This window comes from Pleurodeles waltl, chromosome 10, assembly GCF_031143425.1.
Source record: "Pleurodeles waltl isolate 20211129_DDA chromosome 10, aPleWal1.hap1.20221129, whole genome shotgun sequence".
NCBI lineage: Eukaryota > Metazoa > Chordata > Amphibia > Caudata > Salamandridae > Pleurodeles > Pleurodeles waltl.
Window position 1 is genome coordinate 947,222,802 of NC_090449.1, and position 15,993 is coordinate 947,238,794.

At 42.9% G+C, this 15,993-nt stretch overlaps 1 protein-coding gene across 2 annotated transcripts in view; it reads left to right on the forward strand.

Annotated features, from left to right (window-relative positions):
• The window catches only part of LOC138262058 (serum paraoxonase/arylesterase 2-like), a 444,264-nt gene that overhangs the window by 407,030 nt on the left and 21,241 nt on the right, over positions 1–15,993 (forward strand). For both annotated transcript variants that reach the window (XM_069211747.1, XM_069211748.1), the window contains exon 7: positions 723–804. In XM_069211747.1, coding sequence (XP_069067848.1) covers positions 723–804 — 82 coding nt within the window. The remainder of the gene's footprint in view (positions 1–722; positions 805–15,993) is intronic.

A 15,993-nucleotide genomic window follows, 5' to 3' on the forward strand; every position in this document is an offset into this window, starting at 1 on the left:
GTATCTTGTAGATAGCTTGCATTTTTGCCCTTTCTCTGTGTGCGCCGCCCTGTGCCACTGTGCTTGTAAATAAGACCCTACAGGTTTAGAGGAGGTCAGCTTGAGGGTTGAGAGTGAGCTAGTGAGAAGGACAACAACAATGTTATCACCGATTTGGCTGTGTTGCCAAGAAACCTCAAAAAATTTGGAAACTTCATTGTATAATGGTAAGAATACATTCTTATACTGTCCTTTATTTTGTTGTGTTTTATAAGTGCAGAACAATGCCATGGTTTTGTTTATTTCTATAATTAAAGGAAATGATTTATTCTTAAATGTACTACTATGACTTGTATTGATTTCTTTTACTTATTCACTGTATTGGTATGTACCTACCTCGTGCATTCTTCTTGTCAGCTTCTATATTCTGGTTCTAGATTTTAACTAATGTCCGCTGGAGATATGGATTCATGCAGGCAGGACTTACCTTTGGGAGGACACTTCTTCTGGCAAACTAACCAACGAGTCTGTGTGGTCCATGGTGGAACTTGGAGGTGGATCACAGCAGGGAAATCATCTGTGACATTTCTAAAATGCTTTTGTGTGCTTTGGCTGAGCTGCGGCATTTATCTTCCAGCTTAGACAGTTTAATTTTCCTAGAGGTTTTACATGTGTGCATTTATTGTGTTCCAACAATTCTGGTTTGTCCGAAACACACAAATAAAATGTTTGTTTTTTTTTAGGTATGTGTATGTAGCTTCTCTTTTTGACAACTCTATCTCTGTTTTTGAAAAACACGCCAACTGGTCCTTATCTCAAGTGAAGGTATGAGCATGATTACTGATTTTCTCTTTGTGTTTGAAAAGTGCATGCTACCTTTAAAAAGTTTTAAATATTCCTAATTTCCACAGGGAGTAAATAAAACTTTGAGGTCATATGTAAATCCAGTTGTTCAATAACATCAAACCGTTCGCTGCCTGTGTCATAACTTCTTGGGAATGACATAACGACAATCTTTCCCACTAGAAAACATAAACTTTGTCTAGTGCTTAGTGACTGTTTTTCTCTATTCCTGATTGCTCTCTCTTTTCATACCGGGCACAATAATTTTATTATATCAGAACTCCAGGAAAGATGGAATGCTACAATTCCCTCACCTTCATTTTTAAGTTTAATGCTTAACTCAGTTTTAGGAGAATGTAATCTGCCCACACTTTCAAGTCTTATCAAATCAGATGTTAATTTAGCGCCACTAACCCGGGGGCATCTTGGTGCTGAATTAATGTGAGACCACCAAGGAAATATTCAAATATGCAAGTCTTTACATTTGTCTTTTAAAGTCTTCTGCCTGTGTTTGCCAAGCTGGTAGGAACAGCATACATCCACCTTGCAATGTTCAAATTTGCTTATGTTTTTTCACTTAATTCATCTTGAATTTAATTAGGCAGACGTAAGGAGTTCATGTGATTAGTAGTCCATAGTTTCAAAAAGACTTCTAAACGAGGAAGGACAGTATTGGTCCTGGGTCCTTTTCAGTTTGGAACTTCATTCCCATAAAAATTTGGCAGCTTCCTACCTTGACCCTTTCCAGAAAGGTCTCCAATTGTTTCTATTCTAGGTATTTAATTCTTGATGATTAGAGACCACCTTCAGGTGGTAGGGTACGCCTCATAAATGACGTGAAAGACAGGGAAAGAAATAGACAGAAGATAGATAGATAAATAAATAGATATATTTGCTCTCAGAGCTCAGCTACCTCTCCTATCACTTGTCAACTCTCTCTTTTGACACTACACATCCACACTGCACTTCAGCTACCTTTGCACTATGCAGGTACACCATTAGTAGAAACACTCATTACAATATTGGTCAGAATGATAGTATGAGCACCTCCTTTGGCAACTTGAGTTTTAACTAGCTCCAGTACCCTGAATAGTAAAAGGCAGATGTATATCTACTTTGAAATCTGTAATTAAGTTTGAACACAGGTTTAACTACATTTTAGGCTAGAACTGCAAAAAGCTACAACTCATCTCATATTCCAAGAAGACAAAGCTTCCTGCAAGGCCATAAGAAGTATCACAAATTACTTTTTAATAGCATTTTGGTCAATGCATACAACCTGTTTGCACAATTGGTTTAGATCTCGTTATGTATCACCTAGCAAGATCTTTCTAGATGCAGAATGGAATGTTGCGTAAGTTACGACATAGGTGTAACTCATCAAGCTGTGTGTTCATGCCAACAGGCGACTCGAGTGAACTTAGTTCAGTACACCAGGCTGAGTGTAAATGGCAAGTCATTATAGTCCCGCAAGACACTATCCAATGTGACATAGAAGTATTTCTTTTTGGGTTACTAGTAATCCCATGAGGGGATCAGAGGCACTGTAGAAACAGCAGTAACCTCATTTCATTATTCACAGTATCACAAACACTGCACTAAGAAGTACAGACAATTTAACGTTAAAATAATTCTTTACTACAGAAAGAACCTGTTTCTTTGCATGTCTAAAACAACTACACAGACTTATAAAAACAGCCATCAGACAAGTTACAAGTAGCAGGAATAAAATGAACATTTCCCGCATTGCTAAAACATAATTACAAATATTACCTAGAACGTAGCACCCTAAGTCTATTTCTATGCGCTACACCCTAAGAACATGAAAGGCAAAGGAACTTGCAATCTAGAGTTTCTTAGGGAGATAGGACACACTGCATACCTTTTTGGCTGCAAGGGCTGTCTTTATAAACTGAGGCATGAAGAGTGTGTTCCCCGTGAAGGTTAAGCACCTACTGTGGTAGCAGTCAATCAGTCTTCCCCCAGGGCTGGGCTCTGGCAGCTTCAGGCGAGATGTGTCATCTGCGAAGAGTGAAGTGGGCTGGTAGTAGGTGAGATCTTCTCTGTCGGAATCTTTGGTGGTAATCTGGGTAAAGGACCTCTCACCCAAGTGAACACATGACAGTTCTTCTATCCTAAATCTTATCAGAGACTGGAGTACTTGATATGGATGTTGGACATTAAAGAATAAATTTCTGACAATGTCTTTATGGACATATGGGGGTGAAAGACACCAATTCAGACTACACTCCTTTGATTAAGTATCTATACCGATTGATATTTATCCTTGATGTAATGGGGAATCAACATTTGACCCAGACAAATGTTGCCTTGGATTTTGTATCGATGTCATTGGTCAAAGAACTGGATGATATCACGTTCCTTAGAAGTAGTAGTATTTTATTTAACAGTGGACAGTTAATTAAAACCATTAACAAACGATAAAACAAGATTTAAAACCCATGATCTGCAGCTCACAGTATGAAAACTCTTGGAAACTGTTCCATAGACAATAGTTTCCTAGTTAGGATGTTCTAAATTATTTTACTCTAGAGACGGCTAAGGAGCTAGAGATGGACGCCTCAATGTGTATAGTAAGATTACACAGAGCAGCGAAGCAGAGAGCTAACTTGTAACATCCACATAGTTATTGTACTCTTTGTAAAATACGGTGTAACATTGTAAAGACAAAAGTGCAGTAGATCACGAAGAATCCTCACACTAATGCTAAAAGCTAGATTTAAAATTTACAGGTGCTTGAGGAAGATAATTATGCAATTATGGGTTATTTAAGGTTTATTTGTTAACTGATTGTGCGCCCGTGTACTGTGTTCTCAATCTCTGAAAGCTGGCCCCAAGTTTGTTTCACCAATCTGCAACTGAGCGGTACATCTTCCCTATTGAATCCTGCCATAATCACCGGCCTACACATGCGCAGCCCCCTTTGGAGTCACGCTTGCCGAAGGAGTCTTGCAGTCCACTGCGATGCTTTCGCAAAGGCATATCTGGTGGATCAATGTTTCTGCGGCTAGTCTGCAGAGCCGACATACACCTGATATATTGCTTTGTTTCCACTGGTGGAGGTGGGCGTACATTGAAAGGCAACCCATGCGATATTTCAAGAGAGCAGTTTTGATCCATGGATTAACTGCTATGCCCAGGTAGGACTGCAGGGCAAGTCTGTTGTATAATGAAAAAAACAAGCCATGCATGGCTACATTTTGTTAGAGCTTCTTTTTCCATTAGTGCGGGTGGATTATAACACTTTCTTTTGTCACTCACTTGACAAGCTGATATGAGCCGAGATGGGCCAGTTGGTTTGTTTGACCCAGTGCAGTCAGGGAGAACTCAAGATAAAGCCGGGCAGGAGAGCTGGATTGCACAGAAATTTCAGCCCAAACAAGTTAGCTTAGTGTGCCTAGCCTTGCTGCCTTGAGTTTGTAGCAGAGGTTAATAAATGGCCCATTCCTTTCAAATGACTGTCTGACCAGGCCAAATTCAAGGCGATACTGGGCTGTGATATGTAATTCGGACATCAGAACAGCACCTTAAAGAGCTTGATGATCATTTTGTCCAACAGCTCCCCTCCTCTGCCTCTCAACACTTCACTTCTGTATGTTATTGTAGGGATTAGTTTGGCTTGGATGACCTTCAGTAAAGGGAGATTTGTCAAGCTGCCAGTGGTGTTTAAATACAGAGCTAAGAGAAATGGATTTCTGGCTAAACTTTCCAAATGAGGTCTAAAGGAGTTGTTACAGTCAAGAAGGACTCCCAGGTATTTATATTCATGCACAGACTTCATTTTGCTGTTGCCCAGGTGCCATTGATGCCTGCTCCACGTTGTCATCCGGAAAGACATTGGGGCATATTTATACTCTGTTTTGCACCGAATGTGCGTCAAAAAGTTTGAGGCACATTCGGCGCAAACCGTGCACCATATTTAAACTTTGATGCCCGAGCCCGCGGACGTCAAAATTCCTCAGTGTGCGTCATTTTTAGGATGCGGGAAACTGCCTTGCGTTAATGACATGCAAGGTAGGCGTTCCCGCCCAAAACATGACTTTAAGGCCTGTGGGCCTTATTTATACTCCTGTGTCATTTTGACGCACAGGAGGGGGCAGGCCTTAAAAAACGCCGCACAGCCTGATGTGCGCCGTTTTTTAATGCCTGGGTGAGGGCAGGCGTTAAGAGACCTGTGGGCTCACTTCCATGGTCCCCGACCATGGACGGAGTCCAGAGGTGCCCTTTCCTTTCCCCAAGGACACCTCCTGCCACCCTTGCCCAGCCCAGGAGGATACCCATGGATGGGTGGGACCCATCCCAGGTAAGTAAAGGTAAGTTGGGGTAAGTATTTCTTTTTTTTTTAAGTGGCATAGAGGGGCCTAATTTGGGCCCCCCTACATGCCACTGTGCCCAATGACCATGCCCAGGGGACAGAAGTCCCCTGGGCATGGCAATTGGGCAAGGGGGCATGACTCCTGTCTTTGCTAAGACAGGAGTCATTTAAATGGGGGTTGTGCGTCAAAAAATGGTGCAAGTCCAGTTTGAGGCATGACTTTTGCCTCAAACCTGACTTGAACCATTTTTTGACGCACAACCCCCATTTTCCCCTACGCCGGCGCTGCCTGGTTTGAGTCATTTTTTTTAACTCAGACCAGTCCGCAGCGGCGGCTAACGTCATTCCTTAAATAAGGCGCCCGCATGGTGCTGGAGCCTGTTTGATTGGTCTTGATCTGCATTTCCACCTGAGTTGCTGTTGTTGAGGCGCTGCCCTGTGAAAGCACTGCTATGTCAATAATGTTCGCTAGGACTTCGGGTATTTTAACCCCTTTTGCCCAAGTTGGTCTTTTCTTCTGGCGGAAAATAGGTGGTAGGGCCTGGTCTTGCCTGAACGCAAGTTTGACTGATTTAGCCGTGTTGCCCTTCTACCTGCTGTCTGTCAGGAATGGGGGGGGAGGTCAGAGGTCAGGCTCCTATAAGTTACTGGAACCTCCTGTGACCCCTGGTTGCAAAGGTGTTGCTTATTTCTTATTCCCTAGTTGATATCTTGTTGTGCTCAAGCACTCCGCTGCATGGCTTATCCAGGTTTTGCTGAGACACAAAAGGACAAGCAACAGGCTATAATGTTGCAATCCGAGGATGGATAAATAAAAAATACTAATGGGATGCAGCGAGCAGGGACAGTCCTGGAGTAGTCCTGGAACAGCTCAGGCAGTTTGAGGACGAGTGGGGTAATTGCGAGCGGGTCTCACCGGGGTTCCACAAACCACACCCAAACCTAGCTGGGCCGCTTCTGTGAAAAAACCCTGGGGCGCATTGTCAGCAGCAACCGATTACGGCTGCCGCGATCGCAGGGGAAAGGCAACAGGCTATAATGCTCCAATCGTAGGATGGATGAATACAAATCCTGATGGAATGCAGTAAACTGGATAGTCCTGGAACAACTCAGGCAGGTCGAGAGGGAGAGGGGTAATTGCGAGCAGGTCTCACTGGGGTTCCACACATGCAGACCTAGCTGGGCCGCTTCGTGAAAAAAAGAAACCCAGGACGCACTCTCAGCAGCAGCCAACTATGGCTGCCACGCTCTCAAAGCACCCCTCACAGGCACGGGCGAGGTTCTCCTGCACTGCTGAACTGTGTTGGATTGCATTGCTGGTGGGAGGTGCCAGAGGATGCTGATGGCTGGAAAGTCAGGGCTGTCACTGTCACAGCCAATGTTACTATCTTATCCCTCTATGCTGACAGGCAGATAGGCGATAGGTGAGTCAATGGAGGTTCAGGTAGGCGATAGCTAGCAGTTTAATTAACAGTTTGCAGGCAGGCAATAGGCACATGGGCAGATGCTGCAAGGACTGCAAGCACTGGCCTGGGGGCCCTTACTCATGCCCCGGAAAATTGCTGAGTATTGGTTTGCTGGTTCACAAGATTCAGAAGTTTGCAGGTTTGCATGTTTGCTGATACACTAATGTATGTGCTGGTATATGGGGTTGTGAAAGGCAGAGTAGCAGGAGGGCTGGAGGCAGCAGACAGCTGAGCTGAGCTACGGTACAGTACCTAAGCAGGCAGGTAGATCAGTTGAGTCAGGTGTCACGACACCACCACATCGCCAGCTCCTCTCTGCTTCCTTCACTCGTCCGTCTGTTCCAGTTCTGTCTGCTCGCCGCTTGCTCTGCTGCTTGCCGGCCTGCCTGGACTGCGACAGACTGCAAGAAGGGCAGCGTGTGGCTAGTGGGCAGTGGATGGTGGGCGGCAGACACAGGACGCTAAGGAGTCAGGAGCCAGAAAGCGGTGTACTGGACCCGGTGGGGTAGAAGGGGGGAAGGCCTTTACCCTTGTTCAGCCTCCCATCGGCCCCACGATTCTGCCTCAACCCTGCTCCTCACTGCTCCTGCTGCAGCTTTGGCTTACGAGTCTCAGAAATTCTCGCGCTAGCTCAGTTGCGTTGAGTCACCTTAGAGAGATAACACCTGGCTACTTCAGTATTAGCTTACAGACATGACAATGTTTCCACAAAAACAGGGAACATGGTGATGTCCAGTGTCTGAGATGGAGAAGATGGTGGCATCCATGAGCTAAGATGAGGTCAAGGCCTAGCTAAGATGAAGGCAAACCTTAAGGACTTTATGTCAAGACTATGTTCAATTCAGCAAAACTGTTCAAATAAACATTTCTGTTTCCTCCTCCTGCAAGCAATCCATAATGGAGCATATTTGTGAAGATCAGAGACCTATGTGGGAGTGATCATAAGATGTAACATTACTCAGTACTTTCCAATTGAGGGAAAAATGTAATAATGTCCAACAAACACAATGGAAAATAACTGAAGAATCAAACGCTCTCCCGTAGTGAGAAGGGCAACAGCTGAAATGATAGGCGACCTTCTGATTTTGCATACAGAGATTAATCAAAAATTTGGGGGGGAGGACTAAGAAAAGTTGATATGCGCATGCGCTATTAGACAAAAGGCCTCTGCACCGATGAATGAAGGAATCCATTCAAAGGAGAGAGTGCTGTCACAAAAAGAGAAAATAAGAGAACAGATGAACAAGAATATAATAGAGGCTTTCATCAAAATAGAGCTAATTTAATACCACAACATAGAAAGGACTAAAAACAAAACGTAAAGAGATCGCTTGGACAAGAAAAGAGAGAATATAGACTGATGCGATTGGTGCTCTCAGACTCAGGAAAATCAAACCCTTCTGAGACATTGTGAGCAAAACACTTGGGGATAGAGAAAATTGAAGCTCCTCCAATTGCAGAAGAGGAATCACATAACTATATAACAGAGCTTTTGTGTATCTAAAAATGTAGAACATTAACAACTAAAGCTCATTGCTGAATATACAAAATGATCAAAAGCTTAAAAATATCAAATGCCCATGGCCCGGCTGGGTTTTGTGTATACATATTAAAGTCATCACCAAGTGAATGTGCTCTAATCTTAAACTTAGTCTTTGCATCTATATCACTCCAGAGTCTTGGAAAAAGGGCAGCATAAGACTCCCTATCCACAAAAAAGCTTTTCGGACATTGCCAAAAAATTACCATATGATAACACTATGCATTTAGTGCTGTCCCTCGAAGAAAGGGCTAGAAAAGAAACAAGCTGATAAAAATGGTCAAGGTCCAATGCTCCCTTCCAATACTTAATGCCTTGAAGTATAAGATTAGACTGTGGGTGATCAAGTGGGGGTTTGGACCAGTTTTCCCCAGGATACATAAACCACTAGAAATACAAGAGTTGAAAACCCACTTAGGTCATTCTTTTAAAGAAAGTTTATGCTGAGAATGTTAGTTACAGATAATCAATAATCCATCAGATTTTGGTATTGTGTTCAAGTCTGTTTTTTGATTCCAAGCTCATAATTGTACTGAAGATAACATAAGTGAACAGCCAACACGTGTTTCGCACCGTGTGCACAAACAACATGGCGCTGATTTAGAACGCCGATAATTTCAAGTTTGGGATTATCCCCAGGACCTTTGTATCTCGTACTTAGATTGACAACAATTCACAAAATGAACCTAATTTGATGAGTATTTTAATGCCTTGAAAAAGCCAAAGGTGAATGCACCACATGGGGCGAAACACGTGTCGGCTTTTCACTTATGTTATCTTCAGTACAGTTATGAGCTTGGAATCAATAAACGGACTTGAACACAATACCAAAATCTGATGGATTATTGCTTAGCTGTGACTAACATTCTCAGCATAAGATTTCTTTAAAAAAATGACCGAAGTAGGTTTTCAACTCTTGTATTTCTAGAAAAGAAACGATTTGACCTATTACCCATCTGGGTTTTAGGAAAGGCTACTCAAGGGTGGATGTTGCTTTGCATTAAAACAGTTTGTTAAGGAATGCACTGTTAATAGGAAGGTACCTCTTTATGTAGCGTAAATAGATTTATCCAGAGCATTCAGCACCATAAATCGAGATCATCTATGGTAAGAAATGCTAAACCAGAAACGCCACTCAGCCTTACTGAAATTAATAATATAATTACATGAAGGTGCCTGAATGAGAGTAGTAGTTGAAAAAATGCATCCCTTACTCTTAAAATCCAACAGGCTACATCAAGTTTAGCACCTCTTCTCCTCTCCGTATATACTGCAGATGTTGCAGGGGCACAAAGGCACATCCCTTCATTCCCTTCTAAATTGTGAGTGAACCCATCTTATCAATTTTCTATGCCAACAACATAATCCTATTGGACCTTAGCTCAGTTGGTCTACAAAGCCAATTAAATGCATTTTCAGAATATTGTGTAAGGAATGATCTACATAATAATGTTTCAAAAACTATTATATTTTCAAGTAATACATATCAGAAAACTGAACTGCACTGATGACTTAGAGGTAAATAACTAGAGTATTTGGGGGTCATTAAGAACTTGGTGGGAAATCCTGCCGAGTTCAGTGCTGGCGGTCTAAAAAAAGACCGCCAGCGCATTGAAGACCCTGCCGGCCACATAAACAACATTTCGCTGAGCCGGCGGGTGGAAACAGTGTTTCTGCCCGCCGGCCCTGTGGAATGCAGGGCCTGTACATTGACACCGGCTCCACATGGAGCCGGCTGCTATGTAGCAGTGCGGTAGGTGCAGCAGCACCCGTCGCGCATATCACTGCCCGTAAATCGGGCAGTGACATGCACGACAGGGCTGTGCACGGGGGCCCCGAGACACCCATTCCCGCCAGCCTTTCCCTGGCAGGGTAGACCGCCAGGGAAAGGCTGGGGGCAAAATGTACATTATCAGGCGGATAAGGAACTCTGCCATTGCCAGGCTGCCTGGCGGCGGTAGCCTGGCGGTGGCAGATTTCCATCTGTGGCGGTCCTGCCATGCCGACCGCCAGTGTTCATAATGACTGCCTATATCTGAGTATACCTAGTTGGGTCTGTTTTTCAAATATTATTTAAATTGTAACTCACACATTGACCACCAAGCACAGAGAACTAAAGTACTAGCAGGAACATTAAAGATAATGGACTCAGACACTTTTTCACAGGTCAACTGACAATGTCATGGAATCCTATAATGCAATAATATGTAATCTGTTGCTGTATGGGTGTGAAGTCTTCCCTAAACAAAGTATAAAACCCCTCCAAAGGATAAAGGTAAATAACTGGAAAAAATTACTTGGCTTAACAAAAGGTTCTATGAGCAGTGCACTAAAGCTGGAACTAACCAACATTATATTTAGGTACTAGCAGATAGTACTGAACTCCTAGTTTAATATTGCTAATGCAGTGGAAGTTTTACTATGACAGTTGATCTAACAGCACCTACAATCTCAAAATCTAAGCCTATGGATGGATAATATACAAACAATAATGTGGGATTTGGACATACAGTAGCAAAGTTAGGTGAAAAATTGGTACAACACGATGTTCTGGTGTTTCTGGAGAGACCCCGAGACTCTGGCCCCGATGTTTTGAGCTCCTGATGTTGTATGGCAATGGGTCTGGCCTGCTCCTGAACCCGGGGAAATCAGTGCTGATGGAGGTGCAGGGACAGGTGGGGGGAACGAATGGTGTCCCAACATCCTGGTGAGGCGCAACGCCTTTAAATACCTGGGCATCCACCTCTCGACATTCGAGGGACTGGCCTGGGAATTAAAGTTCCAACCTCTTGCGTGGACTCTGTCTATGGACCTGGGCCGGTGGAGACGCCTCCCCCTGAGCCCTCAGGGCCATATCGCCCTTCTCAAGATAATCTGTCTCCCCCGATACTGTACGTCTTGACAAAATTTCCACACATGGTGCCTCAGGACTGGTTTCGGTCTTTTACTTCCAAGCTTACTTCCTTCATATGGGCGAGAGGGCACCACAGGGTGGCCTTCAGCTTGGCGCGGAAGTCACCATATGAGGGCTGGATGGGAATGCCAGACTTATACATTTACTACCTGGCGGTCCAGGCGATCCCCATCAATGAGTGGTTTAATGGGGGTTGGGACTACCATGCTTACCGGCTGGAGATCTGGCATGCAGGATTCAAGGGCCTTCTGGGACTGCTATATGGCGGTCGTGTTCCCCGCACTGCCCCTCCCTTGTACACAAGTGGCGGTGAGATGCTGGAGGTGGCACTGCAGTTGATGGGGTGGGAGCAACACCTGACTAAATTGACACCCTTATGGTATGGGATGTGGCTCCGGCAGGTCCCTGAGTTGGAAGGGTTTAAACAATGAGACAATAACGGGATTACTAACTTGGGTGACGTGACTAATACAGAGGGGCTTATGTCATTTAAATAGCTGAAGGATCACTATGCACTGGCCAACACTCAGTGTTTCAGTTTCCTTCAGCTGTGCCACGCCCTAGGATCTTACCTGTCTTCGACTCTTTCCCTTCCGGATTATAGCCCTCTTGAGGTGATACTCCTGATGGGGAAACTCGGGAAGGGACCCATTACCCAGGTTCACCGCACACTACTCACCAATGCACCAGACGGATTTGCCGGGTTGCGTGATAGATGGGCAGACTGGGTGGGTGACCTGGATGAGAACAAATGGAGGGAGGCTTACCTCGCCCCCTCGGAGCTGGCTATATCAGCGAAATTGAGGATAGTGCAGATTAACTACTTTCACATGACATACTTCACTCCACAGCACTTGCAACACATGAGTCCTGGAATCTATGTGGATTGTGTGAGGTGTGATCACCTGGGAAGGGGCGGGGAGGGAAATTTCCACAGTACTAGGAAACCTGATTGATTTGACTGTGAAGGTGGCACTTTGGACCTCCTGGAGGAGCTGGGAGGGGCCAGAATGGAGAGAACATTCATTGGGCTGGCCTGCCTGGTGGCCAAATGAGACATTGCGCAACAATGGAACAGCTCCTAGACGCTGTCTGCCACAAAATGGCAAGTGGAGATGGACTACGATTTACGAGACGACGGGTTGTCCTCTGAAATATGAGGCGATCTGGGGGAAAGGGAGGGCATCCCGCAGAATGGTTCAATAATCAGTGTATATGACCTGGGCCAGAGTGGCGGATTTTCAACCACTGAATGCGAATCAAGCATTCTATGTACTTGTGCTCTATTGTACGCACTGTAATGTTATTGCCTGTTGTTCTTTCTTTCAAAAAGAAATAAAATTAGATATTAAAAATAAAAAACAAATTGGTATAGCAAAAGAACCAAGTGATAGAAAATGGGTTAGAAGAGAATCCATGATAAAGGATATGGTGGTCTGTAGTGCAAGACCTTAATGTTCCCACCTCCTGGCTACAGACTATACATTTGCTCTTCCACTTTATTTGAAAAATAGAAAAAGGTGTGGTGTAAGAACATGGATGCTGAAGTTAAGACTGGGCCAAATTCTGGCTTGCATAAAGTGTAAGGTTTCTGTACACAATCATGGGATATCGAACGGCTTACAAATTATGTGTCCCTTTTGCCAGCTCACTACATTGACACTTATATCATTTGCTCATATTGTGCATAATGTTTGGACAACATCGGAAAACAATTCTGCTCCCAGTTTCAGAGAACTGCAAATCCACCGAGTATAGGAATGATGACCTCAGTGCAGAAATGTGCTAACATAATAGTGATATCGACTAGGTACATTTTCGAATATTGCGGTGAATAAATTGGCCCATTTGAAATAAAATCTCTTTGCTCCTTCAGAAGATAAACATAGCAGTGGAATAGTAAGTTAATGTGTTTGGTCCTCTATATCACAAAGGTCTAGAACAATTACAGATACACTGGATATGAGGATTTAGCACTTTGCACTTTCAACAAAAAGTCATTTTTATTGTTACTGAATGTTCTTGCCTTTTAGTCTTATTTATGTAGTTAGATTAATGTGATGAAGAATTGATATTCTAAAGAAGACTCGCCAAAACACATATAGAGAAGTTACTGTAATATCAAGTCATATGTAAATTGCACTGTGCACTTCATAGAAAACTTTTTTCCTGTATTTTCATTGAATTTAATTTTGTTATTGCTGATTTCTTTAAAGAATTAGTTGTATGTAACTGCATTATGTACCTTATTAAAAGTTATTTCGGAATCACTACGTATTTCTGTTATTGCTGCTTCTTGTTTGAACAGATAGATGATAGGTGCAAGATTGTAGCACACACTTCACCAGAAATCAATTTGGTTTCACTATGGAATTTTGTTATTGCTGTTTCTTGTTCAAAATTGATAGATGATATGTCATTGATCTGGTGAGTAGATATTTTAGTACTCTGAATTTTATCTTTAGGTAGCACTGGACTACCTTTACTTGCCTTATCTTTTATAGGTGATTAACTAACAATCTGCTGACCTGTCATAAAAATATTTTAATAGCTTGTGTTTTTTCACTTTTAAGACATACTGCATTCTTAATTTCTTCTTTTAGAATTTGAATGAACGTGTAATGTTTTGGGCCTAGTTGGTGTATGGTCAAACAAATAACATGAACTTGAAACACAATGGAGCATATTTGTGAGATGTTTTCTGGAAGAAATTCTAGATATCTGTTGCAGCAATTATTCATTTGCCTTATGTTTTGGCCACATATTAACTGGGCTCAGGGTCTGTTGTAGTCAGCTTCACTGTCAGGCCACATTCAGGAGTCTGGAATAGGCCTGAAAGATAAGCAAATTACCACAGTAAAAAGGACAATAAACATTCTTCAGTCGAGGGACCTTTTGCTTCATCTTACGTATAAACATTTTAGAAATATATATTTTGGCATTTTATGCTCAACTTGTAGCATAGGAACATCATTAATATGTGTATGAAATGGCAGCTGTTAGCTTGCTTTAGAAGGCTTTACTTTTCCCTTTGGACAATTTGGAACTATTTCCAGTTGGACTCTACTAAATAGAATTGATAAAACTATGTGGTAATCCAAAGTTAAATAAGCGCACAAACAGCAGCAAGTGAAAGCAGCTCACTTGGACTTTTAATGTGTCAATAACCACACTAAAATGTTATTCATAAACACACTCAAGTATGTCTGTTTTAGACTAAAACAGACACATAGGACCATGTTTTATATAAATCTTGTGTTTAGGGATTTCAGGAGTGTCAGTCATTAGTGGCAATCATTATAAATCAGTTGAACAGGCAACACGTTCACATAGTTTTCTGGTTCCCTGTTTAAAAGAGTTACCTAGTCTCACTTTACGAATTACATTTAGGTTTCAGACACATTGTTCACTCAAAACGCCAGGATAAATTTATTTATTCATACATTAACCCTCTCTCATTAAATAGACAGTCAGAACTCAAACTTTGGCGTGGACTAGCCAAACCTTAGTAGAAAGCCTATTGTTAACAGAAATTTTCCAGCCCTTCCCCTCATACTCATCTTATGACAGTTCCCATATTGAGGACTAATGAACAAATAGTATATATTTAGGGCTCATGTACAAAGGTGTTTTGTGGTCTGAAAGCTTGCTAGTGTCAAAAGTACAGGGTTTGTGACTGCAAAACACCTTTTAGAATGTATCAAAGCCCTTTTTTACGAGTTGAATTAATACTTTCTGACTCATAAAAGCACTTTTGTCATCCATTATGAATCACAAATAGGAGCGGAGTGTACAGGGTGCCTGTTGGACTTTTTTGCTTATGCAGGGTCATCCCCAATCTTTTTAACCCTTGCCTCCTATTTTTTCTGACCTGTTGCTGTTGCCTTTTGAACTCTGAGCACTTTACCACTGCTAACCAGTGGTAAAGTGCATATGCTCTGTGTGTAAATTGTATGGTTGATTGGTTTATCCATGATTGGCATATTTGTTTTACTAGAAAGTCCCTAGTAAAGTGCACTGGAGGTGCCAGGGCCTGTAAATCAAATGTTACTAGTGGGCCTGCAGCACTGGTTTTGCCACCCACATAAGTAGCTCTGTAATCATGTCTCAGACCTGCCACTGCAGTGTATGTGTGTGCAGTTTTAACTGTAAATTCGACTTGGCAAGTGTACCAACTTGCCAGGCCTAAACCTTCCCTTTTCTTACATGTAAGGCACCCCTAAGGTAGGCCCTAGGTAGCCCCAAGGGCAGGGTGCAGTGTATGGTTAAGGTAAGACATATAGTAATGTGTTATATATGTCCTGACAGTGAAATATTGCTAAATTCGTTTTTCACTGGTGCAAGGCCTGTCCCTCTCATAGGTTAACATGGGGGCTACCTTTAAATCTGATTAAAGTGTAGATTCCCTTTGGGAGCGGATGGACATGTGGTGTTTGGGGTCTCTGAGCTCACAATTTAAAAATACATCTTTTTAGTAAAGTTGATTTTAAGATTGTGTGTTTGAAAATGCCACTTTTAGAAAGTGAGCATTTTCTTGCTTATACCATTTCTGTGACTGTTTGTGGATTCCCTGTCTGGGTCAGTCTGACAGCTGGGCTGGTTGCACCTCACACTAGACAGTGACACAAAGGGAGCTGGGGTGTAGTCTGCATTTCCTGATGAGCCATCTGTGCTAGAAGGGAGGGGAGGAGGGGTCACTTACACCTGAAAGGGCTGTGCCTGTCCTCACACAATGCAGTCTCCGACCCCCTGGTGAGTGTCTGGGGCCGGGCCTGGGCAAGGCAGAATTTCACATTCAAAAGAGACTTTTCTTTGAAGTAGGCCTACTTCAAAGGAGAAATTGGGTCTAAGAAGGGCACCCAAAACCACAGACTTTAGGAACACTTCTGGAAACAAGAGGAACCTCTGCCTGGAG